Here is a 26763-nt window from a genome sequence, read left to right on the forward strand (position 1 = left end):
GCCATAAAGAAAATCTGCCAAGAAGAGAAACTAGATCATTTCATGAATTAAACTTAATTTTGAGCACTACTTTATCTTTGAGGTAATTGGCAAACAAAAGTTTTATTAATAAGCTCATTGATCCAGGCTTATAAAGTTTTAAATGTGTCTATTTCATGTTGTCTGTATGATATAAAAGCAGTCATCTTCCATCCTGGAATGTTCTCAAGGTGACATCTAGAGGATATTGTAGTGATATCTCAGGAAGTTATTGATTTGTTTGCATTCTAGAAGGAAGTTTTGTCAGGCAGCTAGTTTAAGCTAAGTCTCTTTTTGTAGTTAATGGCTCCATAGAAGGGAGTATCCAAATTATATGCTCCACAGTGATATTCCTTCTTGCACAATTCTTGTGGATAGAAATAAATTTAAAAATTCTAGCACCGAAATAAAATGGAGTTTCTGCAACTCTGTTTGCCATAACTTAAGAATGCATGCATCTTAGAACAAACAACAGTGAATCCGTGAACTTTACTGAGTCACGGGTGCCCATCCATGTCCACCAAGGCTTCTATTGAGTGCAAAATGGATTGGTTCGAGTTTTGTATTCTTGGTCAATTTCTGCATATTTTCTTGGAGGTTATTAAGCTGTGAAAAGATCAAAAGGCAGATATTTGCTTAGAGGAGACCAAGCAGAAATGAACAAAAGATTTGGGCAGCCCAAATGAACTGGGTAGTCAAATCTCCTGAAACCTTCAGTGAGCTAAGTGTCCTGAGCACAGGGCATTAAAATAGGAGATAAGGCAGCACTAACTTGAAATCGGGGGCGTGGGAGGTTTGCAAGGGCTAGATGAGAACAACGATGAGCTAGAAAATTGGGAAAGGTGACAAAAAGATGGAACTAGACATACCCTGGAGAAGAGAAGATTAATGAATGAAATAGTTCCAAAGAATGATAATTTACAACTAGCTACTGGCGTTGCTGAGACTGAAACAAGGGACATAGATTAAATCTCAACTCCAAGGAAATAGTTTAGGTAGAAGAGCAGGTAACCAGGACTCTGAAAGTTGCCCTATCCCAGAGTGAAACACTGAAGGAAAGGGTGTGATCCTTCTTCCCAATCACTGTCACTTCTAGAAAGCCCCCCAAATAGAGGAATAGCCAAAGGAACTAAATTTTTTTCTTGACCGTATCATTAATTCACACTTGATCACTCCGTCTCCCAAAGGCATCCTGAGCCACAGCTAAGACGACAGATGGTTCTTGACACTTTCAATAAAACATTTAACCCACATAAACAAGCATTTAAATCTTAATATCTGCCATTGTGCTCCCCTCCCCCATTCCCCCGTGCCACTGTACAGTCACCTTGGGGTGGAGAACCGGGTTGAATGCGGCCTGTGAAAGGGGATAGTGCAGTTGGGAGGGTGGAAATGCCTCATGCCTAGAGGCAATATGAGTCAAAAGCGGACAGACAAATGGGAAAAGGAGGAGGGAGGAAAGAATGCTTGAACAAGTGAGGAGAGAAGGCCATGGAAATAGGAGCAGGAATAAAAGCTGTGAGGCGGGGCGCGCAGGGTGCTGATAGCTCCAGAATGAAGGTTAATCTGATGTTGAAAGCAAGGAGGGCTCTCTGGGAAGATGGGGGCAAGTGTAGTGGCCTCCATGGTGAGGTCAGGAGGTTAAGAATTTAACACTGGAGGAGTTGCCTCCGGGTTGAAACTAGATAACCCCAAAAGTGCTGGACGTGGCTTGAGCTATAGGAATAGGGGTCTGCTGTGCATTAATTTCCCTGACCAAACGACCAAATGGAGAGTGCCTGCTCCCCCATTTTATTAATAGGTGCTCTAAGCTATCTTTCTCAGGGCTGGGCTGGCCACTCCTGAATTTGTTAGACAGAAATGCGGCCTCAGTTATGGAGTGTCTTCCCTGTTGCAGCCCCTCACCATCTACGCTCCTGCTCGCCTTGTCCAGTGTGGTCTCTTGGGACACCAGCCACACTGTGGTTACATTGGTCCCTAGACCGTCAGCCTGGCTCCTGACGCTTTGGTTTCCCTGAGCCTCATGCCCGGTGGATTCCCTGACTCTCGCTTGTTCACCAGGTCATAGCCTGCAGTTTGGCTCTGCCGTGCAGCGCCTTCCGTGTTTTAAAGAGCCTGGTATTGAGGACCTGGAGGGAGGGAGGTGATGGCATGATGTAGATGCCCACACTTAGCTACCCTGCTTTTGTTGTGTGCAAGGGCCAGTCAGTGCAGGAGCTAGTCCTGCGTGAGTCGGGCCCAGAGAGAGGTTTTGGAACAGTCTGGGCCGGAAGACCCGCCTCCAGAGTAGAGAAGGAAGTTGGAACCAAATCCACTGGAGTGAACAGGGAAAAGCTGAGCAGCAGGGGGCGCAGAGTCCAGGTTTGTGGGCAGTGAGTTCAACTCTGCATAGTCCCCAGGTAGTGACGTGGGAAAAGCTGCTCATCCTCTCTAGATTCCAGTTCCCTAAAGGAAGAGGGGGATGGTGATGATGGTGGTGGTGATGAAAGAAGACAAAAATGAACAAACAACAACAACAAAGCACTCCGTGGTACTTACTATGTGCTCGACACTATTCTGAGGGCTTTGTGTATGTTAATTCCTTTCATCTTCAAAGCTACCCTGTGCAGATGGTTCTGTGTTTATCCCCATTTTACAGATGTGGACACTAAGGCACAAAGAGAGTGGGTATAACTTGCCCACAATTACACCGCTGATAAATGGCAGAGTCAGCATTCAAACTCAGCAGCCTGACTCCAGCCCGTGCTCTTAACCACCTGGCTCTTCTCCCGCTCGGTAGAAATTACATTGTGAAAAGTTGCTTCGCATCACAGATTGAGAAATGTTTAATTTCTTAACTAAAACATTTCATTTTAGCTTAAAAACGTAATTGAAGGTGTGTTGTTATGTCTGCGCTAGTTTCTTATCATTGCCTAAAGTAAGTGGGGCTGGTGAACACCATCAGATCAGAGGTGCCCTCACTGCTTGGGGACAGCTCTTCTAAGGATGGGCATAATGCCATGGGAACAGCACTTTACATGTGCCCCTCGACTTGTGATGGAGTGAACAGTCCAATAAACGCATTGTAAAGAAAATAGCAGTAAGTCAAAAATGCATTTAATACACCTAACCAACAGAACTTCACAGCTTAGCCTGGCCAGTTTCTACTGAACGCCTGACACTTTCACACCATAGTAAAGTCCACCATCATAAGTCGGGGAGCGTCTATACTCCTTATCTGATTCTGGACTGAATGTTATTCAGGCTGCACTGCCTCTTGTAAGCACGAAGAGGATAGAGGATGTGCCTTGAACAGATAGGTAGAAAGACATCACGTTTTTTAATACATAGGATAGGTTGCAAACAGTGTCTGGCTCTTTGTATACATTTACTCATATAATTATCACAATAAACCAGTGAGTCATAATTAGCATCCTTGGTATACCAATGAGGAACGTAGAGTTCAAAGAATAACATCCCCATGATCACTCAGCATGAAAGAGGCACAGACCTAGGATTCCAGCCCAAGTCTGGCTACCTCCGGAGCCCGCGCTCCAAACCATTCATTTTGCTGCCAAGCCATTGAAAATAAATAGTTTTAATTAGGCCAGCTTTGTTAATGAGTTTTTTTCATAGCATCTCCCTACTCTGAGATTCCAGAATATATTTCTAATAAGTTTTTAAGTAAAGAATAGCATAGCAGCCCTCTGATCCAGCACACTGCTCCTTTCGGGGGGCTACCTGAAGCTGAGTTGGAGGGTCCTGATGAGGGCTTAGTCCCCACACTTCCAGCTCAGTTCTCATTGGGCTGCTCAAGGGACTGGAATCAGAGGGGATAGTGTGATTTATATCTCAAACCCATGAAATTTGAAGACAAAATACTATATTAATATTGTACCCTGTAAATCTTTTCTCGCATTAGCAGCCTTCTGGTCAAGTTTGCCAAGGAAGCATTGCCATATGTGCTGATGGAGCTGAACTAAAATGAGAAGATTAGAAAACTAACCACACTAATAAATTTCATTTGGGGCAGTTGGAAAATAGACTGCTGTTTTGACAAGTTAGAAACAACACACACATCCATTCTCTGTTTCTAATGGTTAAAATGAATTTCCAGAATCCAACAGAAACATCTTATATTAGAAGCCTAATTTTTCTTCTTAGTTACCCAGATGTCAAACATATATGTGCTTTAGACTTCAGTGTGATGGTGTTGAAGTGCCTTAACAAGACTGGCTGCTTCAGGCATCACTGAGCCACATTACCCCTCTCCCCTCTGAAGTCAGGGAACCAGGAGAGCTGTTGAAATTCCCACCTCTGTGACTTTTCGTTGTCCTACAGATCATGACCACTCCTCAAGGCCATCTACCCAGGATGAATGGTATCAAGGCCCATATCTGTAGTGGCAACCAGATGGTCCCCACAGCACCTTTTGCTTCCCTGTTGAGCCAGGGTAGTCACCACAAGAATGGTACTTACCCAGTTACCCCTCTGGCCCAGGTCTTAGGCATAGATTTGTACTTTGATTTTATATTCTTATTTAGGTGAATATTATTCAACTATAATATTATTATTTAGGTGAATATTATTCAACTAATACGGTAAAACTCGGAGCCTCCGATTATATTACTTTCTAACCTCCTAATTACTCTGCCAGCTGTGAGTCTCTGCCCTTTACCATCCTTCACCTGCCTCTAGAACTTTTTACTTTTAAATTTTACCCTTTATTTTAAAAGCCACCCACCCCATGCATCTACAGAATTTGATCCAAGCTCCTTAGTGTGGCTTGGAAGGGCAGCAATGCGGTGTACCAGGTGGGAGCACCCCTAGAGCCAGACTGCCTGGGTTGAACCCCACCCCACCCCCATCTGACAACTGAGTGCCTTTGGGCAGGTTCCATGAGGTCTGCCTCAGTTTCTTCATCTGACGATGGGGACAAGAATAACATGCACTGATTTATTGGTATTGGTTTATTGTTGTGTGGGTTAAATGTGCTGATCCACATAAAGCACAGAGAATACTGCCTGGTGTGTAGTAAGTGCCCCTAAATACTGGATGTTGGCATTACCGCTCCTACTGCTGTTTATTACAAAGTCTGTGATCTAACCATAGCCTCCAATGATCCTGCCCTAAATGTGCCATGATCTTGAGATTTTGATGCCTTTGTACTTGCTAGTCCCTCTGCCTGGACCACCTTGCCCTCCATTCTGAGTCCTGTCTTTTATCCCCACTGAGTCTCTGTATATTCTTAAAGATCCAGGTCAAGTATCTCCTCTTCTTTGATGCTTTTCTCCTTCCTGCAGGTAGAACAAATGGTTCTCTCCACTGTGTTCCCATAGTACTTTGAGGTCCCTGGGCTATGGTACTCACCACTATGGTTTTAGGTGGCCTGTCCCCTTTCTGGCACACAGAGACACTTAGGGTACCCTTTTCTTGTAAACTGAGAATTTCTCCAGGGGACGGCACAGATTGTACTGTGTTCATCCCAGTTCCTTTCACTATCAGGCACAAAAAGTCATTTGTTAAATGTTTGCTGAACAAATAAATATTGCTGTCCTCTGTTGAGTCTTAAGTACATGGTTTTCTCTTTTGTCTTTTGCTGTTCACTGTGCATTAGTAAATTTATAGTGAGAAAGACACATCTCAGTAGCTTAAAAGGCTGACTGAAGTGATTATATCTACCACTGTAGTCATTTGGCTCTGTGGGCAGTTTTTTATTAGTCTTTTAAAAAGACTGTCACAGGGTAGTTACAGAGACAAGAGATCATCATTTAAATCACAGTGCTTTCCACCCATCCATGGCTTTGGTATACAATTTAATGATGAGAAAAATACTTCTAGCAAGTAAATATTTAACTAAACATTTTGGCACTTGACCTGAATGCAGAGACTAAACTGGAAATTGTAAATGTTAAGATGTCGTTTAAACAGCTTATCCCTGCATTTTACTACTAGAAATTAATGTACTTTCATAAAGTAATAATAAAGCCTTTCTTGTCATATTATAGATATATTATCTCATATTATTTGGTATCAGTAAAAGATTAATAAGTGATTGTAGTTTAGGAAGAGAGAATGCTTACTTTGAATAAGAGCACTTGCTTTGCCCAGGTGGTTTCATAGTCATATTTTCTGTGCTGCTTTGGTTCATTCAGATTGTGAAGAACATAGCCCTACTCAAGCTAGCAGAAGCATAGAGGAACTTCTTATAAGAGTTCACATGCGAGAGAGAGAGAAGGCAGAGATCTCATAGGGATCCCAGGGCAGAAGTTTCACTGGAACCTGGTCTCAGTGGCCCAGAAGATGGTCAAGGTCGGCACTTCCACCTGGGCACCTTTCATGGGCTGTGTGTCCTCTCCCTTTGGTATCTCCACTCCATTTGCTCCACGTTCTCTTCTCTCTGCCAACCCACTTCCTTTTTATATTCATGGTTTCGCCTTCCTCATGGCATTAGCACACACATGGCTTCAACTAGCTGCTTTCCCCACTCCACATGGCATCTTCTCAGTTTCTGCCTCTGTTTTAAATTGATTTATCACCTAAGGACTCTGTCATGCTCCTGGAAGAAGGATCCTGACTGGCTAGCTCCCCTGTGGGTGCCAGGTCATAGGGTCCAGGTTGCTGAACTCATTGGCTACGTGTCTTTTGGATGTCTTCTCCTTGTCCAGTCAGCTGTGGTCCTGGGGATGAAGCAGGCTCCAAATATGGCTGCCTCGAGAAGACGTTGCAAACTCAAGTGTTTATAGGATCCAGGCAGGTTATGAGTATGAGTGTGAGAGGCAGATACACGTTTGCATATTAGGCACAGGACAAAAGTGAGTGTTGTCTGAAAGCATAGATTCTTGAGTATAAAGGCTTAGGTTTGAATTCCAGTCTCGCCATTTATCATCATCGGGATAATATAGTCCAAATTACTTAATCTCTGTATGCCTCAGTTTTCTTTCTGTAGGGTGGTTATGAAGATTAAATGAGTTAGTAAAGTGCTTAAAATGGTGCCTGACACATAATAAATAATATTTTAGCTGCTTTTTAAGAACATTTTCATTAGTATTAGCATGCTCATCATCATTTAGTTCCACAACGAAATGAGCTCTCTTTCATTTTTCTTAAAACATGAAACTGTCTTGTTTTCAGTTGTCCCCTTTTTGTAGAGCCACAAACACAAAGAAACGTTCCTCTATTATGAGACTATCAACAGAGCAAGAAAAATGATGAATGACAAGTAGCGCTTGTCTGCATTGTTTTGTCGGCATGGTGGAGACCTTGGTGAATGGATGCTTGGGTCCTGTCTAAAGGCCAGAGCCTCACCCAACTGAAGCAGATTGCTGTGATACGAGAAAGAGGCCCGGAGCTGTCAGATCGCTTGATCTGTTTATGTGTCTGCCTGTCTGTCTGTCTGTTTTTACAATAAGTGCAAACTATGTTTGAAACCTTATGCTACTCAATAAAATACCTGTAGACTGATACATACAGCCCCAGAGCTAGTGACTTTGGGCCACAGGCCGCTGTTTCAGGAAGATGGCGTGGGCAGGGCTGGTCTCTCAGAAGAGGCTGCAAGTGGACCTTCTGGTATAGATGAATTAGAAAATTATACTTATGAAGGATAACACCATGAAGCTCCTCTCAAGGACAGCAGTATGACACAGGGAACAATATATTCTGATTATATATGCAATATATCCTTGGGGTTAGCTTACTGTGTGTTTCTAAGAAAAGGCCCCTATCTTTGATTTTATTATCTTAGAACAAATGGAAATAACGTTTTTTAGTTCAGATGTGTAGGTCCACTCCTGTCGTAGCTTCCTTTTCTAGAAGTGGCCCTTTCCGGTTAAAGGCTACATCTCCCCCTTGTGCCCTGACTCTTAGTAAAGCCCACTCATCCCAACATGTCCAAAACAGAGCTGCTCACTTTCTGTCCCAACCTGTTACTCTCCACAGGCTTCCTCATCTCTGCCCAGTTGTTCCTACCCTGCTTTCTTTGCCCTATCTGTTCCCCTTCCTGGAATGCAGTTTTTCCGATGGTTACTTCTTCAGAAAGTCCTCTCCCCTCCTTCCATCTGACACCAGTCAGATCGAGAACCTTGTTTGTACTTTTCACCAAGTCATAGTGGCTAAATGAATGAATGGCCAAACTGTGGGCATTTGGGAATGGGGAGGATGAGAAAAGTGTTAGTAAAAAGTAATATATTCACTAAAGTTCACTTATTTAAGAGGCAAGAAGGAAAGAGCAAACTTGCCATGGAATCTGTGAGATTTCCTGTATCGCTAATACTGTTGATTTGCCCAACGTGCAAACAATCCAGAATGTGAGAGGGAATTTCTTGGGTCTGATGTGGCAGTTAGACATTAGTGCTTAAACATTCCAGTGTGAATATTCTCATTAAAAGTAATAGCGTAAAGAGTGTCGGCGGCGGCTGCAGTGAAAGAGTTTGGCGCGATGTCTCTCACACCATTTTGCTGGTACAGCCTACCAAGAGGCCAGAAGGAAGAACTTATGCTGACTATGAATCTGTGAATGAATGCATGGAAGGCATTTGTAAAATGTATGAAGAACATCTGAAGAGAATGAATCCCAACAGCCCCTCTATCACATATGATATCAGCAAGTTGTTTGATTTTGTTGATGTTCTGGCAGACCTCAGCTGCCTTGTTTACCGAGCTGATACCCAGACACACCAGCCTTATAACAAAGACTGGATTAAAGAGAAGATCTGTGTGCTCCTTCGTCGGCAGGCCCAACAGGCCGGGAAATAGTTGTGTTAGAAGCAATAAGGGGATGGGGGTGGGTTTGGAACACAGGTGTGTACAGCGTGCTGTAGTGGAAGTTCTGTGTTCTCGTAATCCTGTTTCCATTTTTGTCCATTCTAGCCAGGATTGAATGTGTTAGGTGAAATGTGAGGATCTGGTTCAATCTGAAAGCCCATTGCCCCCTCTTTTTTTCCTGGGTTTTTTTTTTTTTTACTTAAACATTTTTATGATTATTTAGATGGAAGTTGTTCTTTGTCAGCTAATGTTGGTTCCACTCCTTCAAAAATTGTTCATGCCTGCTCTATAGCATTCACTGTACTAACCCTTCTTCAAGTTGGAGTCGGGGGTGGTGACACAGTTTAGTTATGTCCCCAAGGTCTTTGTGAAAAACAAATAAATGTTCTTTAGTTATTAAAAAAAAAGTAATAGCTTAAAATTGCAGCAAAGATTGCCCTAATTTTTAGATGGTGATCCCCTCTTTAGAGCTGTTCACTTGTTTAGTTAATGCTAATTTATTTAATATACTTCTACTTTTTCTTGTTTTTTAGGTCTGTTGCCACAGTTATTGGGAGTTGCCCCAGAGAAGGCCATAAAACTTACAGTAAGTCTTTTGAGTCGATGCTTCTTATTAAAGGAGTTTGCATGTACTCAAGAATCTAATAGATATTCTTATGTGAAACAGCAGGTTTGTGTTCCCTCAGAGGTACTAACTGATTTTAACATAGGACTTTCACCCCACACAGCTTTTATTTTTCCCCATTTAACATTGAACACCCAAAAATAAGATAATATATTTGAACAAGACTTTGGGTGATTGCCACTGCCACCACCACCACCACCATCACTATCACCATCATTATCACCACCACATTCATCATCGCCATCATCATCATCATTATCATCATTGTTATAGTGGTGGCAGCAGCAGCTAAATTTCCTTCAATACCTCCCATGTCAGGTTCTTTACATGTATTATCTATCATTCTTTTAATCTCAAGTGAAGTCTGACCCATAGTCTACAGATACGGAAAGTGAGACCCATAGGGTTTGGATATTTACCTGTGATCCCACCCTTTGTGAGTGGGAAAAATGGAATTCAAAGTCAGATTTTTCTGATTCGAAAGCATGCCCTCATTGAATTACACGTGCTGTTCGCAGAATCCATGCTTAGGGCATCTTCTCTAAGCATTTGCCAAAGCCACATGTTGAGGGATCTGAGCTCTAGTTGAAGCTGATCCTTCAGGTTGTTTCTCCAGTGCCCGGCTCCCACCTGGGCAGATGGTAGTACTCAGTCAGTGTTTGTGGAATGGAGAGACATCGCATTTACGTCAACAAGGACGTGAAGCCCAGAAAGCTAAGCTCTACTTTTAGATTGTGCCGGGCAGCCTTGGTCCCTGGAAGTCTTCTCTTACCATCTTATTATATGACCTTGGGACAGCTGATCTTTTTTGGCGTGTATCATCCAAGCACGTATGATTGATCCTCAAAACTGCTTGTAGTACATAACCATTTTAAGAATATTATACTTAATTAATTAATTAATGCTATTGATGTTCTTTGAGAATCCTTGAGAAAATTTTTAGATACTGAGCTTTGACTAAGTTGAAAAATATGCTCAGCCAAATTTGTCTCAATGATGAGTGTTATTTTAGATTAAATCTTGTTAGAAGACTTAAAAGTGATTTTTAATCAAACCCATGAGACAGTTTTTAAGTTATAAAAGCGTATGTTTTCATTTTGTCTCTTTGTCAATATGTCTCTCTTTTTATGCTGTTATAATCATAGGACATATTTGAATTTTAGGCTTGTAAGTTATCTATCTTTTAATTTTTTACCCCTGAAATATCAGGAATGTGTGTGTGTGTGTGTGTGTGTGTATACCAGGGGTTCCAAAATATATATATAAGTGGACACTTCGGTCAACATTGCTCAAGCAACAGTTTGCTGTAATCAGAAGTGTCTGGATGCTGATGGTAACCACTTTGAGCACCTCTTGTAATTGCAGAAGTCAAACGTGACTTGTATTCATCTTTTGTTATCAGTCTATATTGAGTATTACAATTTTAATAGGTTTTTCCTTTCATAAAATGTGTATACATTTTTTTGGCACCCTGTATTTGTAACCTTTTAAAAACTATATATGTGCTATTGAGAGCACTTCTCAAACAAACCCTTTTAAGATCTTTAATTTATTTAGCTTGTGATTACTCTAATAAACTGACAGAAAAAATAACATTTACAGACGTGTATTTATATGTGTTTAATGACTTTCTTTATATTTTTCATCAGCTTCTATAAATATTTTTCTTCAAGGTGAATGATTTTGTGAGGGATAAATGTATGCACAAAGATGGTTCGGTCCCACTTGCAGCAGAAATTCTTGCTGGAGGCTGTGTAAGTATCTTTTGCAGATCTCTTCATTGAAAAGACTTGTTTCACAGACATATCACCACTGTGGTAAACATGTGTGGACTAAGGCTTCTGTTCAACCACAGATCCTGTACAAGGGCAGAGTCTACTAGGGCTCCTCGGCTTTTCCTAGACAGGAGAACCATTCCTGAGGTGGAAGGGTAAATGTTTCTTTTCTTACTGCCTGTTCAGACATGCCTGTTAAACTTGTCATTGCTTGCATTTGGTCCTGCAGTAGACGTCATTTGTGGCAGAAGCATTTGGCCTTTGAGAAATCTTTGCTAACCTTTTCTAAAGTTAATTTTTATTACCTTCTTTCTTCATGGCACCTCTGCTGGGTCAGGCACTAAAGTTTGTAGTTTGAAGTCCGCAGCCATAGCTCTGCTTTGCTTTACCTGCCACGTGCCAGCAGCGCCTCAAGCTTCCCGGTGCTCCTGGAGAGGGGATGCTGGGAAATAACTGGCTGAGTGCGCTCTGCATTGTCAAAAACGCTTGGAATGAGTATTTCTTTACAAGGATAACAACCTGCATCTTGTTCTTAAGCTCAGCAAAACATGTCTTGTTTTATCTCATGTACAGGTTTGTTCATGTGAATGTAAACACATTTTAAGTAAATTAAACTCATACAAAGAATGGTACTATTTCAAGATAAGGTTGGTTAAATAAATGGGCTTTGATCACTAGGGCAATACAATATTGGTATATTTTCCATCTAAACCTATGTTTCTTTTCTTATAAGAAAGATGAGGTCACTTTTTTTAATTAGCTTATTCTGTTCAGGCAATGGTATTCATAAAATAATCTTTCCTTGAAAATCATTGAGTTTGGAAGCTGGGCACATACCTGGAAATATTAAACCTTTGTTTGGAAAGGGCTCATTGTCCTGTCTAACGTTGAATGGGGGTTCCTTGTATTTAGCAGGAGCTAAGCCCTAACTTCTGGTGATTCTTAAGGTAGACGGGATTGGGCAACTGCCTGCCTCTCTTTCTGTTTGATCACTGACCTGTCGTAGACGGCCAGGTAGGATCCCCTTGTCCTGTAACTTTAGGAGCGTTCTGGATGAAAAGGGGAGGCTTTAATGTCCTAAATAAAAAGGGCACACAGGAATAATCAAAAAGAACATGAGGAGTTGCAGAAACTGCTCTTCATTTTAAATAAAACTACAGTTTCCATTTGAGTAACTGGATTTCTAATTTTAAACAGGCACATCCATAGACAGCCTCAAGCTTGTCCTGCAGGGTGTTCCAAATGACCCAAGGTAGCAGGGCATTTCGGTAGGTCAGGTGGGTTTTTTTTTTTTTTTTAAAAAGTCAGATTTTAAACCTACTGAAAATACATGATTATATACCTGTGTAAGAATTTAAAATGTGAAATTAATTATGTGATACTGTTCAAGATTTTGGCAATAATCTTGAGGTTTATTTTCTTTTTCATGAAAGCATTTTGCCTGCACATGGGTCTGGGTGCCAAGGAGATCGGTTGTGGCACGTATTGTCTACCGTAGGTGGTCTTGTTTTCTCATATGTGGTTGCCCATTTCAAACACAAAGCCCAGATTGGCATCAGAAGTGGTGCCTAGTTATTGTAAAGAGGTGCAGCCCTTTTTCAAACCTGATCTAAACACAGGCTTAAAATTGGAGCCACTTGGGCTTTACAGCTACTTAAAATATCTGTGAAATGAGGTTTGCCATCCTTCATCTCAAAGGCTGGTAGACAGTGGCCCTTAGTGTTTCAAGCCTCCTGTTTTGCCTTTTTTTTTTTTTTTCCAGTCATGGCTTTAAGAAGTAAGAGTTTATTTTTCAGGTAAGCAATCCTGTAGGTAGCCAGCAATCCAGGCCCCTTTAGATCTCTGAGTGGTGGGATGGATGAGTCCATTTTCATTGTGGTTTTTTTTTTAATAGCAGCAGCATCTGTCTTTGCAAGCTGTGACAGAGTTTTCCCCATCACCTAAGCCAGTCACACACCTTAGAAAGTCCTTGTGAGTCCCACAGTCTTGTCTGTCCAATTGGGAATACAAAGGGTTTTGAAAAGTTGTGTCACATGAGTAGTTCGCCTTCTTAGTTCACCCAAGCATTTCCAGGCTTTGACTTTTAAGTCCCTGGGGAGCTCACCTTGCTTCATTATTACTGAGAATTAGTACACATGGCTGACTTTTGCACTTGTAATCAAAGCTGCTCATTTCTTTGAAGGAGGCTTTTTCTGTTTTGTAATCTGTTTTCTACAAAAATGGAAAATATGCAGAAAGATCTTTGTCTCATAACCTTCATAGCACTTGGCAAAACTAATAGTCTGTTTTGTTTTATATTTTTTTAGAAAAACAAACACAAAATGATAGTATTAATTAATTTGATGGAAGATTTTAGAGGAAAAAGGGAATAAAATTAATCCCATTAATTATTTTTATATTAAAAAATCTGTAACTGAAGAGATTAAAAAACACTCTTCTGTTTCATTGACATGTGAAGGGGTAAATCGAACTATTTTTTAACTCATTTTTTGCACATTTAGTTCAGAGCACTGTAAAAAATTCGATTTCAGTTTTTTGAGCATTTTTGTAGATTCACACTTAACAGTAGTGATGTATTTAGCACAGTTCAAGACTAAACTAGATGCTGAGACTGGGGGCTACAAATTCTAAGTCTAAAAGGTTCTGTGTGTGTGTGTTTTTTCCATAAGCTGGTTTTCTACTTTCTAAATTAGGCTAGAAGTTGTAGGGGTGTTGACAGAGACCTAAACCCTCAGGTGTCTGCACAAAATATATATACCTTCTGTTTCTTTCTACCCTTCCCCGTCTTGGGTCAGGAGCTCAGCCCTGTAGGAGATGTGATTGGCTATCACTGTCAGCCACAGCAGAGGCTCTCAGTAACTGGGGGAGAGGGGAGAGGGCCTGTCACCACTACTCATTTCCAATTAGGTTCCCAGTGACTTTAAAAACTGACATATTATCTCTGAGTACATTATTGTTATCTCTGTGTTGCTGTTACTTTAAGAGAAAAATAGCATGTAATGCCATGTGGTCTCTAGGTTGCAGTTCCTAGTTCAACAAAATAAGTGTGTATGAACTGTCTTCTATGCATCTAGTGGAATAGAGAGTTGAAACCCTGAGGGGGCTGAGATCCTTAGTTTGTGATCCTTTGATCTTAAGGTCATCAGATAAGGAAGTACAAATGGTGGCGTGACTGATTTCAAGGAAGATATAAATATGATGATCAATTTATTTGGCATGAAAATCTACATTGAAAAGAAATGAAATAATATTAAGCAGAAAAAAAGTATGAACCTCTGTCTTATAAAGCTCATATTATTAAAAGTACTTATATACTTATGAAAAATAGTAGTATTCTATAATAATTTTTGGAAAGATAAGTGAACATGCTTTTTGAACAATAGTCCTTTCATAATATTTGTATTTTTCCATTGAGACACGCATATGCACATTTGCATGTATATATGTACAAAAGTATCTAATGCTTATGGGGGTTTATATTCATTTTAAGTGGGAAAAAGAATTGATACGCTCATGTCAATGGTGCTGAAAGGGATTGGTGAGAATATCACCATTGGGAAAAGCGTAGCATGAAGAACAATCTTAGTTGCTGTCCCCTGCAAGTAAGTGTGACCTTAATATTGTCACCTATATTTCCATTATTATGGTAATTCCCATATACATGATGTTTTTATGCCTGTTTGTATAGCCATGTACCAGGTGCCATTTTTCAGGCAAGTTTTTATTACTCGTCTTTTTTTTGGCATCACATTCAGGTGCAGTTAATGTTTATGATTCTGAAGAGCAAAAGGATACAAAGACCCGTGTGCCTACCAGTTAGCTTACGATGTCAAACTTGACAAATGCAGGTGGAGGCCCTCATGTACCTGTCCCAATAGCCTTTAGCTCCCTCATCGCCCAAGAGATAACCCTATCCTGAAATTGGTGTTTTTCATTTCCACGCACATCTTTATACTTTTTGTTACATCTGAGTGTATCCCTAAGCAGTATAAATGTTTGCTTTGGGATGCTTCAGTCAGACCCAGCACTATAGGAGCAACTCAGAGGACCCCCATATTGCATTGTTTCCCATTAGTGCAACTCATATGCTTTGCTTGTCAGAATAGTAAATGGGAATACTGTTTTTAAATGCTGTAATGTGGCATACCGTGAGTATGTCTGTTATAGATGTGTGGATTTATAGGATTTTATGTAAATATAGTTGGCACTGTGTATTTATTTAACCAAGTTTTTTGTAACTTGGTGGTTTCTTTCCTAGACGAAAGTCATTTCTTCAGCCCTTCCATTTAAACTCATGCCCAATACCGAGTGCATTTAAAATTGTAACCCTCCCTACTGCCAACACACCTGCTCACTATCTGGCTTCCTGTCCACCCTCCTCCCCTCCTTCCTAATTCATGGGAGTGATTTCAGTGTTTCTCCATCACAGAGGAGAGGCGTTCTGGTTATCTATGGCTACACAAAGTCATCCTAAAACTTAGTGGCTTCAAACAGCAATTTATTATCTCATGGTTCTGTGGATTGACTGGTTCAGCTGGGCTTTTTCTCCCTTGTGATCTCCCTGTGGTTACAAGCAGACAGCAGCCGGGGCTGGAGTCCTCTGAAGGCTTGACTGGGATGGATGTCCAAGGTAGCTCACATTTGTGGCTGGCAGTGATGCTCACTTTTGACTTGGAGCAGCTGGGGCTGTTGTCCAGAGCACCTGCTGTGGCTTCTCTGTGTACCTACGGCTTTTCAAACCTCGGCAGCTTGGTCCTAAGAGGGAGCTTGCCCAAAGCAGACATTCTAAAACTGCAAGACTTCTTGGGATCTAACTTTGAATGTCACTTCTGCTGGATTCTATTGATCAGATAAGCCACTCACACCAGCCCACATTCAAGAGGAGAGACATTAGACCCTACCTCTCCATGAGAATAAGAGCAGAGAGCCTATCACTGGCAGTTCGGTCAGCAGTGTGGCAGGACAGGGGCGTCCTCGTTTGCCCTCTACTTCATAGTTAACCCCATGTCTTCTTTGAGGATCCGTTGCAGATTCTGGAACCCATTCCTACTCCCAGTTGTTCTTGGTTGCAGGAAGCAGAAATTCACTAAAGTAGCAAAACTTAAGTGGCGCTTTACCCTGAGGGTGCGCGTAGAATGAAATCAAAGGCTCTTGAGAATTGAGGCAGCTCTGGGAACTGGTTACTTTCTCCGTTTTCTCCTCTTGGTCTTTCTCACAGTGACTTTGCATCTCTCTACACGTGTTTTGTTTTTTCTTAAGACTGTTTTTTATTTACAGCAGTGTAGGTTCAAAAACTGGAGAGAAAGATACAGAAGTTTCCCACATACTCTTGTCCTTACACATGTATAAACTCCCCCGTTATCAACAGTCCCGCTCCAGAGTGGTGCATTTGTTGTGATTGATGAACCTACATTTGACACATCACACTCACTCAACGTCCATAGTTTACCTGAGGGTACATTCAGAGTGCCATACATTCTATGGGTTTGGACAAATATGCTGTAATGTAAATCTACCATAATATTGTACAGAGTATTTTCACTGCCCTATTAATCTTCTGTGCTTGCCTATTCATCTCACCCTCCCTCCCAACCCCTGACAACCATTCATCTTTTTACTGTCTCCATAGTTTTGCCTTTCCCAGAATGTTCTACAGCTGGAATCATATAATATATAGCCTTTCCAGATTTGCTTCTTTCACTTAGTAATATGTATTTAAGATTCTTCTTTTTTTTTTTCAAGACTTGATAGTTCCTTTCTTTTTAACATTCAATAATATTCCTTTGTCGGGAGGTACCAGTTCATTTATCCATTCACCTACTGATGGACGTCTTGGTTTCTTTGAGATTTTGGCAATTATAAATAAAGCTACTGGTTTTTGTTGAAAACATACGTTTTCAACTCCTTTGGTAAATACCAAAAAGTGCAACTGTTGGATCTTGTGGGAAGAGTATGTTTAGTTTTGTAAGAAACCTACAAATTGTCTTCCAAAGTGGTAGTATCATTTTGCATCCCCACTGGCAATGAGTGAGATTTCCTGTTGCTCCACATCCTCGCCAGCATTTGGTGTTGTCAGTGTTCTGTGCCTATTTTTATTTTGAAGATCCACGTATTTTCCTCATGGTGTTAACTTCTTCAGGGATTCCCTTCATGTTGTTGCTGGTCATCTGACCTTCACACAGTACGACCTTCAGCCTCTTTTCATTCTCAGCCCTAGCTAATTAGTTCAAGTTTCACAGTTTTGTTTTTTTATTTAATTATTGAGACAGTAAATTTGGCAAGCCTCATCTTTGTATGTCAGGCCATAGAGCAGCCTTGAGTCATGATCCCACCTAAATAGTCACAACTTTGCTTAACAAATCCATTTGTTTCAGCTGTCTGTAAATTATGTGTTCAAACCCTTCTACAATAGTAATATTTTAGTTTTAGCTTGAATTCTGTTAAGTATCCCCTTAATAGTAGTGTATGTATTTTGATCATAAACTATACGCAAAGCCATATTCCTTATGGTTGAGCTTGAAATCCATTGAGATTTCAGATCCCATCATATCAAACCACAGAGAAAATTTCCTCACATATGAACACACGTGCTCTGGCAATCAGAAAGAACTGGTGAGTCAGACTGCCCGAAATGGATTTAATACCTGCTTTTGTGATCTTTTTCTTCCCAGGGTTTTCTGTGGCTGTGACCTCACAATGCAGTTTTCTTAAGGCAGAACTTTTGTTCCTCTGTGCTAGTCTCTGTGCACATATCCTAGTTATAAATACAGAATGGCATGAGGCATAGTCATTACATTGGATTTCTATGGGGTTGCTCCTATATAGCATGTCAGGCAGCCAAAATTTATTATGTTTTATATTGATGCTATGGAAATAAGGTTGTTTTCGTAATGCATATATCTTTATAATTCATTTGTAGTTTAATAAAAATATAATGGTTATAGTGTATCAAATTTTGTTATCGTTATTTGGAATACTCTCTTGGAGAATCTTTTTACATACCCCCAACAATGTGAGACCATATTGTAAATTTTTTTTTGGGGGGGGGTGTTCATCAGTGGTAATTTCTAGTTTAATAGACTTACAACAAGATTAAAGTGAATTAAATTATCCTTGCTTTCATAAGCTTTACATTATTTACAATATTATTCATTTCCAGATTTTTATAAACTTAAAATTGTACCAAACATACATATTTTAGTCAAGATCATATCACAAAGTTTTCTATATTCATATGTTATAACATATGTTATAATTGTGATTTTTAATTATGTCAAAATAACCTTATTAAAGGTAAGGTAGAAAATATAGCAAAATAAACTGCCCATAATTCTTCAGTTCTCATATTGTAAGTTTTCTTCATTTATACTCTTGATGTATTCCTATCTTCCAGCTCTGTTGACTCTAAGGCTTAGAGATTGTTTCAGGTATTAGGTATGACCTACTATCTTTGTTAAATATGGTCCTATTCTGCCACTTGGGGAGACATCCCTATAAATCTGTGTGCTGACAGGTGATTGCATGCTGGGAACCTTTGGTAAATGTTTCCTAAACTGAGGCATCTAAAAATGCTGAGGACAGGACCCATGTCTCACTGTTATGCCTCTGTGCCTAGCACTGTGTCTGACATACGGGAGAGGCTTAGAAATGTTTATTGACTGGATAAATGCTTGACCAGAAGGTGTTAGTGATAAGGGCAGTTAATGTAGTGTAGTCGTTTGGTGTACTGTGTTGCTGTTAATTTAGACATAGATGGCCAGTGTAGAGGCATTAGCTCCAGGGACTGGAGCAGGTTGAAGGAATTGATGGACTTTAGGGAGTAGCTGTACCATGCCTACACGTGTACATACCCAGAATGTGTCATAAGAAAGGTTTTCCATGATTACTCAGTAAAGGAACCAGCTTTTAAAAAGCTCCTATTGATTTTATTTGGCTTCACTTGGCAAATAAACTAACCCTCATGTAGAACGTTAAGAAGAGGATGGAGATAACATGGGGCATTTGGTGTAACTTATTCATTATTGCCTGTGTTTTTTAGTAGAAAAGATTTTATTGAATGGGTAATGTGAATTTATCATGTTAGAATCACAAAGAAATCAAAACAAAATGAGACGAACAGTAATGAGATACCACTACACACTTACCAGAATGGCTAAATTCCAGAGCACTGACAACATCATATGCTGCTGAGGATGAGGAGGAATAGAAGCTCTCATATATTGCTAGTAAGAATGCAAAATGATACAGCCACTTTGAAAGATAAAGTTTGGAGGTTTCTTACAAAACTAAACATACTCTTATAGTAAGATCAGCAATTGCACTCCATGATGTTTACCCATAGGAGTTGAAAACTTATGTTTTCAACAAAACCTGTATGAGGATATTTTATTTATAACTGCAAAACTTGGAAGAAACCAAGATGTTCTTCAGTAGGTGAGTGGATAAACTGTGATATATCCAATTGAATATTATTGACCCCTACAAAGAAATGAGCTATCAAGCCATGAAAACACATGGAAGAACCTTAAATGCATATTGCTAAGTGAAAGAATCCCATCTGAAATGGCTCTATCTATGGTTCCAACTATATAGTACATTCTGGAAAAGGCAGAACTCCGGAGACAATAAAAAAGTCAGTGGTTGCCAGGAGTGGGAGGGTGGGGAAAGGTGAATAAGCAGAGCATAGAGGACTTATAAGGCAGTGAGAGTATTCCATATGATATCATGATAGATATATGTCATCATACATTTGTCCAAACCCATCGAATACCAAGAGTGAACCCTAAATAAAACTATGGATGTTGGGTGATAAGATGTGTCAGTGTAGGCTCATCAGTTGTTACAAATGCACTCTGGTAGAGATGTTGATAATGGGGGAGGCTGTGCATGTGTGGGCAGGGGGTATATGGGAAACCTCTGTAACTGAAACTGCTGTAAAAAAGTCTAAGAAAGACGGAGAGAGGGAGGGAGGGAGGGAGGGATGGAGGAAGAGAGAGAGAGAGAGAGAGAGAGAGAGAGAGAGAGAGAGAGAGAGAGAGAGAGAGAGAGAGCTGATGAATAGCATAAAATGTTAACCGTGGCAATATCTAGATTTAGAAGTTTCTGAGAAGCCAATGAGGCACCTCCATCACAGTTGGCCCAAAAAATCTTCTGCGGGTTACGACTAAGGCACTGGGCTAGAATAAGAATTTTGCTCCTTTCCAACTTCTGTGAAAAGCTTTCTCTAGACTTCGACTTGAACTCTGGGCAAAAAAAAAAAAAGAGCTATCTGATGACACTCTGGGCTGCCTTCGGTGGCTCAGCAGTGTCATCTTTTTAGGGGAAAGTCCAGCTTGTGATGGACACGAAGCCAGCCAGATGTCTCTTTTCTGTTTCCCTCTCTTACTGTTTTTGGGGAAAGTCTCAGAGTCATTTGACTCAACACAGTTCAACTGTCCGGCCATCCTTTTGGTTTTCTAATAAATAGGGGAGGGGCTTGTTATGATAGAAAAATATGAAGAAAGATTAGGTCACAGCTTTCATACAGTTAAGGTACTTTACACAGTGAGGGTCTGTAAATCATTAAGTGGTTCTGGTAGTAGTAGTCAAAATAGACATGTATAACAGGCAGAACCCAAATGTGAACATATTTGACAGGTCTGTAACTTAATTGCTTTTTAATGTCAGTCAAACAGATTCTACTTTGGTTTCTTGGCCAGGCTTCTACAGGCCTATTAAAACCCTATGAAGTTGAAAATGTGAAATTTAATATTATTTGTAAAACGTGTAAACAGTGTAGCCTTTTTCTACCTTACCATGTAGTTAAGAAATTAAGAGTGGGAAATTTCAATTTGGTATCTGTCTCAAAAACAATTAAGTGGTGAAAATCCATTCTCTTCCCAAACGTCTTAAAAATTTAGTTACAGATTTTTTTACTCAAGAGCTTCATTTACACACCAAATCAAAGGAGAAAATCCTGTATTGCTTTATGTTTAGAGATGTACAATTAGTCTAACTTGAAGAAGAGGATGGAGGTAACGGGCATTTGGTATAGCTTATTCACTATTGCCTGTGTTTTTTAGTAGAAAAGATTTTATTGAATGGGTAATGTGTGAATTGTGAATTTATCATGTCAGAATCACAAAGCAATCAAAACAAAAAGAGATGAACGTTTATCAATATTAGTTTGCTGGGGCTGCCATAGCAAAATACTATCTACTGCATGGCTTAAACAACAGAATTTATTTTCTCACACTTACGGAAGCCAGAAGTTCAAGATCAAAGTGTCTGCAGATTTGGTTTTCTCCTGAAGTCTCTTCTTTGCTAGCAGATGGCCATCCTCTCACCATGCCCTCACATGGTCACGCCTCAGCCTGTGTGTTGTCTGTATCCTAATCTTTTATTATAATATAAGGACTCCAGTCACATCAGATTAGGGCCCACCCATCTGACCTCATTTTACCTTAAATTACCTCTTTAAAGGCCCTACCTCCAAATATAGTCACATTCTGAGATACAAGGGTAGGACTTCAACATGTGAATTTTGGAGGGACACAATTTAGCCCATAACACTAGGGGTGAAGATAAAGGTTCTTTTCTCAACTTGCAATGGGGACTCATTCCTGACTGCAGTAGAGTGATGACCCCTCTTGTGATGGCACGGGGTCTGACACTTTCCACTCAGAGCTGGATTCAGTGAGTGGCCTCTGGGTCTTAGGCTCCCTCAAGTTTGTTAGCTTCTCTATGAGGTTTTTTGGGGTCTGTCTTTAGTACTTGTGAACAGCAGCTGACTGCTGTTGGGCCTTGCATTTTATTTTAATGCATCCACTGCTATTTGCTGAATATCTGTTTTGTACCTGTGATCTTTATATATGATGATAATACCTGTACTTCCTGTACTACTATACACAAATTGTTTTCATAGTTCCATTTAACATTGGCTTAGTAAGAGAATAAATTGGAAATATGTCGAAGCTAGATTTCTTAAGAAGTCTTCATTTTCCAGTTTATTCAAAAATCAAATACTGTCATCACTTGAGTATTCATTTTATATGTAGTGTAAACCATTAGACATTTACTAGTATAGACCTTTTTTGTAGTTGCAATTTTATTTGTGTCCAAATAATCAAAATAATGTATTTGGGTTTTAGTTTTTAAAAAAGTGATATTCCATAACTTCATATTAATCTATTTTTGACACATGTAAGCACACATTTTAGAATGTCAGTGTGCAATTAGATATTCTTAGCACATGTCATTTGTGAAAAGCACTTTAAATCTAAGTACATTCAATTGAGCATAATTAAAATATCAAGATACATATTCTTCATATACATTTTGCCACTTAATTTTTTAAGTAGCTATAAGTATCTACCATGTGAATTCAAATTAAAAGGAGGTGATTAAATTACAGTTATGGTTAATGCTTTTAGTTTAAAATATAGCAGGAATTACACTGTGTTAAAAAAAATACACTGCTATGTTTTCTGTGGACAGGAGAATTGATAACAGAATTGAATTTTTTAAACTCAACACTGTTAATATTCTCTGCATATTCTCAAGACTGTTGTCCAGAATGATTTGAGGGGGTTGTGGGCATCATGAGAAAGCAGGCTTTTTCATCTTGTGGGTTCTTTTCACTCAACTCTCCAGCACCCGAGAAAGAACGTTTGGGGATACTATCCCAGTTAATAAAGAAGTGTTGGAGAAAGGCTTGTTTAGTTTATAAGACGTGAGAGAAAATGGTTCATGGGGAAATAGGAACTGGAGCTCCCTAACTGATCCTGTTGGTAATGTATTTAGATAGTATTTTATGCCACTATTTCCTGTGGTTATAATAATGAGCAGGCAGCCTTGGCAAGTCATTTTTAAGATACATATAACTTTAAAACCTACTTGTTCGCAATTATTGGACCTAAAGTCTATTAAGATCATTTCAGTGGAGGTCACTGTTCCGAGAGTACTTCAAGAAATTAGGCAGTACATTTAGGATTATATTGCCTTTCTAAATATTTGATGTCTTGAAATTGTTTTTAAAAGAGAAATAGATAACAGCGCTTATTTCATGTTTATCCCACGATAAAATTACCTATGTGAAATCAGAAGTGTTAACAGGGAAGTAAATCATTATATAACATAGCAAGAGGCACTGGGGCGGCAAGATTGTGAGAAAGAAGCAAGCAGCTGGGTACTGGGCAAACGCTGCGATGGAAGCCACATTTCAAGTTCTGAATATCTAGCCCATTTCAAAGAGGAGGTATTAGAAGAAAAAAAAAACCCTGTATTTTATTTTGAGCCGTGAGGACCGTATCATGTGAAACACTGGAGCGTTTGGAAAGGACGACGTTGCTTTGTGTTGAGAGAGCCCTATTCATTTGAGAAGCCTGGTGCTTGGACTTCCTGCTGACATCGTTGTAGCCTCCACAGTCCCATTTTGCTTTCTGGATGCTCTCAGCCCTCCAGGGCGCACTGGTGAATTGACGAAGATCATGGACTTTAGACGGGAATCACAACAGCTAAAAATGTCATATGGAGGTGGGAACTTCCGTTCGTGTTGTTGGTAGCAGAATGAGGCAGTCAGCATCCACTTGAGGTAGCTTTGAAAAGACCCCCGATTCGAAGTTCATCTTGAGCATGAAGGGTGATTGTGTTGCCTTTCACTTCTAGTCGTTATGTCACCTGGTCAGAAGAACATGTACTGTGCGTCGTTTTCAGCAGTGGGGGACCTTTTGTCGCACACCCAATTTAGTCTCTTCTCTCTTTGTTCCTTTTGTGACAGTGGTTCACATTTCCAAAGTGCTTTGCCAGTGTTGGGGGCAGTCCACACCGAAATGGAATAGCAGATAGCAGTCCTACAAACACAGTGAGGTGAACTGTGCTAGTTACCTATCGGCCATTGTCATTTTTACCAGCTCCTACAGTAGGATGTGATTAACCATTTCTCAATAACAAAAGTATTTCAGAATTAAAAATACCCATAATTTATTGAATGTCAGCTTACATTTAAATAAAATTAAATGAACTTAAATAAAAATCATCTACTTATGTTAACCTTTACTGCATCACCCATCACCCACTTAGGTACATTCTTTGCTTCCTTTTTTTTCTTTTTTTCATAGTATAGCTACTTCCTACCAATCCTCAGTATAACTATGCTTTCCTCAAAAAGAAAGTTTAATGTACAGGTTTCTAGGGAAAAGGAATTTGGTAAGCTAAATTCACCTGAACAGAGTTCTATCTTATATTTATTAATGGTAATCAGTGCCGTTGATTGAGCATACAGCATGCTAGGCACTGGGATTAGTGCTTTATGTACATGTTTCATTTATTCCTCACATAATTTGATAAGTAACAGCTAGAATATGTGCTCCATGACGGTGGGGGTCCTTCTCTCGTTCACACCTCCACACCTGCTATAGCGTTGGCTCACAGTCAATGTTTGTTGAAAGCATGAAGAGCATTAATGTCAGTGTGCCCATCTTACAGGTGAGGTAAGTTTGGAGTGGGTAGGTTAAGTAGTTTGCCAAAGCCTAGGCTGTCAACCATGGTGCTATACTGACTTCCAGCAGTGCCCGCCCCCTCCCCCACCCCACCTCCATTTTTGACCAGCTGTTCTGTTAGGCACTGTTTTAGAAGGTGCATCTTGCTGTATGTGGTCCTCACAGTGAATCTGAAATGGTGTCGTCTCTGTGGTCCAAATGAGAAAGCTAAGTCTTAGTAAGTTTGAGGAATTGTCTGAGGTCACATAACAAGGAAATGACGAAGCCTGAATTAAAATCCAGGTCTGTGTGACTCAATTGCTCCCATCCAGAACCACTGTGCTGTATTTAGGTAAAACCCACACCAGTGTAATTATTTTGTAAGCCCATTTAAGTGTAATTGAAAATAATGTCACTAGTTATACATGTCTGAGTCTGAACTATTTCTCAAGGATTCAGATTTGGCATGATTTGGGGATTTTAATCGCCTACGGGCCTGGGGCTTCCTGATGATTTATTGCCCAGTCTACAAAGAAAAATTTAATACATCTGATGAAAGTCAACTATATTGTACCTGGAAAAAAAAAAACCTCTCTTCCATATTTCTTGATGTTGTTTAGTGTCTCTGAATCATTGATTTATCTCTTCTAGATAGAGGCTCTCCAAGTCATGACTTCTAGTCTATGTGATCACATTAACCAATGATTCGGGCAGATACTCTGCTTAAACAAGAAAGAAAAAAAACAAATCTGTTCTAAAACATAGGCTTTTTGACATTCAGCAAATCAACCTAATGGTTCTGAGCTTGGGTTAGGAATCAGTTCTGTCTCTGCTTTGTACAGAGTGCTGTGCTTTTGTTTCCTGATCTCCAGAATGGCAGAAATGTAGCCTATGTCAGCATCACTGGAAGAATGGAGATAATGTGCAAAGAGTTTAGCACAGTGCCTGCTGTGTCACAAGTGCTCAACCCAAGTCTGTCTCTGGTTTCTCCAGGAGAAAAAGAGAAAGGGTTTCAGGGCTGTATTCATCCTAATCTCACTTCCGTCACCAGCTGATGTGTTGTCTTTTTATATGCCTTACCATCTCCTCGATTACCCCGGCCAGCAGAAATCTTGCCCTCTTTTGAATTGCTGTGGCAATGTGTATGGACCTTAGCTCTTGTCATAAATATAGTTATCTTTTCTCATGTTCAGAAGGCATGTATTTGTTGGACTGAGTAGAAAATTCTCTGCTTGCTGGCTGTGTAGCCCTGGATAAGTTGCTATATTACTTTTCTAGAACTGCCATAACAGAATACCAAAGATTGGGTGACTTAAACCACATAAATTTTTTTTTCTCGCATTTCTGGAGGCTGGAAGTCCAAAATGAAGGTGTCAACAGGGTTGCTTTCTTCCGACGCCTCTCTCCTTGGCTTGAAGATGGCCACCTTCTCTCTGGTCCTCCCCATGGTCTTTGCTCTTACACATGTGTTTGTATCTCCGTTTCTTCTTGTTATAAGGATACTGGTCACACTGGGTTAGGGCCTCGTTTTACCTTGATTACATCTTTGAAGGCCCTACCTCCAAATAGTCACATTCTGAGGTACTGAGGTTTAGTACTTCAGTACATGAATTTTGGTGGCGCACAGTTCAGCCCGTAACAGTTGCTTTAGTCTTTCTATGCCTCAACTTCCTCTTATGTAAAATCTGGAAAAATACCTCTTGAGTGGACTGAAGAGATATATATATCTGCAAAGCAATATCCTGGTAGCCCATAATGGATGCTTAATAAGTATTTATTACCCCTATGCCTTTTCAAGCTCCTTGAAAACAAGAATGCTTTCTCACTCATCTTATATCCTTGCAGTTTTTAGGACAAACTTTGAACATGATTTCTTATAACTATTTGGTGAATAAACGAATGAATGATCAGGTAGCAGAAGTGAGTCTGCAATAGGTGTATGCATTTCTCTGTAGATGGAACAAGATACTGGGTAGTAACTAAGATCTCAGTAACAAAGAATATTCCAGGAAGCCTGTAGAGAAGTCAGTGTCACTGCTGTAAATATAATATGCCACACAGAGCCAGTTCTAATATGGACAATCTTCCCCTGTCCTGCTTGCCTCGGACTCCACAAAGTCGTAGGGAAATGATTTGTGACAAAATT

At 40.0% G+C, this 26763-nt stretch overlaps 1 protein-coding gene and 1 pseudogene across 1 annotated transcript in view; both read left to right on the plus strand.

Annotated features, from left to right (window-relative positions):
* Positions 1-26763, plus strand: part of SLC25A13 (solute carrier family 25 member 13) — a 177478-nt gene that overhangs the window by 118044 nt on the left and 32671 nt on the right. Inside the window, exons 12-13 of the mRNA XM_019662069.1 lie at positions 9294-9346; positions 11059-11139. Of these exons, the coding sequence (XP_019517614.1) occupies positions 9294-9346; positions 11059-11139 (134 nt within the window). The remainder of the gene's footprint in view (positions 1-9293; positions 9347-11058; positions 11140-26763) is intronic.
* LOC109393128 (enhancer of rudimentary homolog pseudogene) lies at positions 1510-8751 on the plus strand (annotated as a pseudogene).

Source organism: Hipposideros armiger, unplaced genomic scaffold (genome assembly GCF_001890085.2).
Source record: "Hipposideros armiger isolate ML-2016 unplaced genomic scaffold, ASM189008v1 scaffold_365, whole genome shotgun sequence".
In the NCBI taxonomy this organism is placed as follows: domain Eukaryota; kingdom Metazoa; phylum Chordata; class Mammalia; order Chiroptera; family Hipposideridae; genus Hipposideros; species Hipposideros armiger.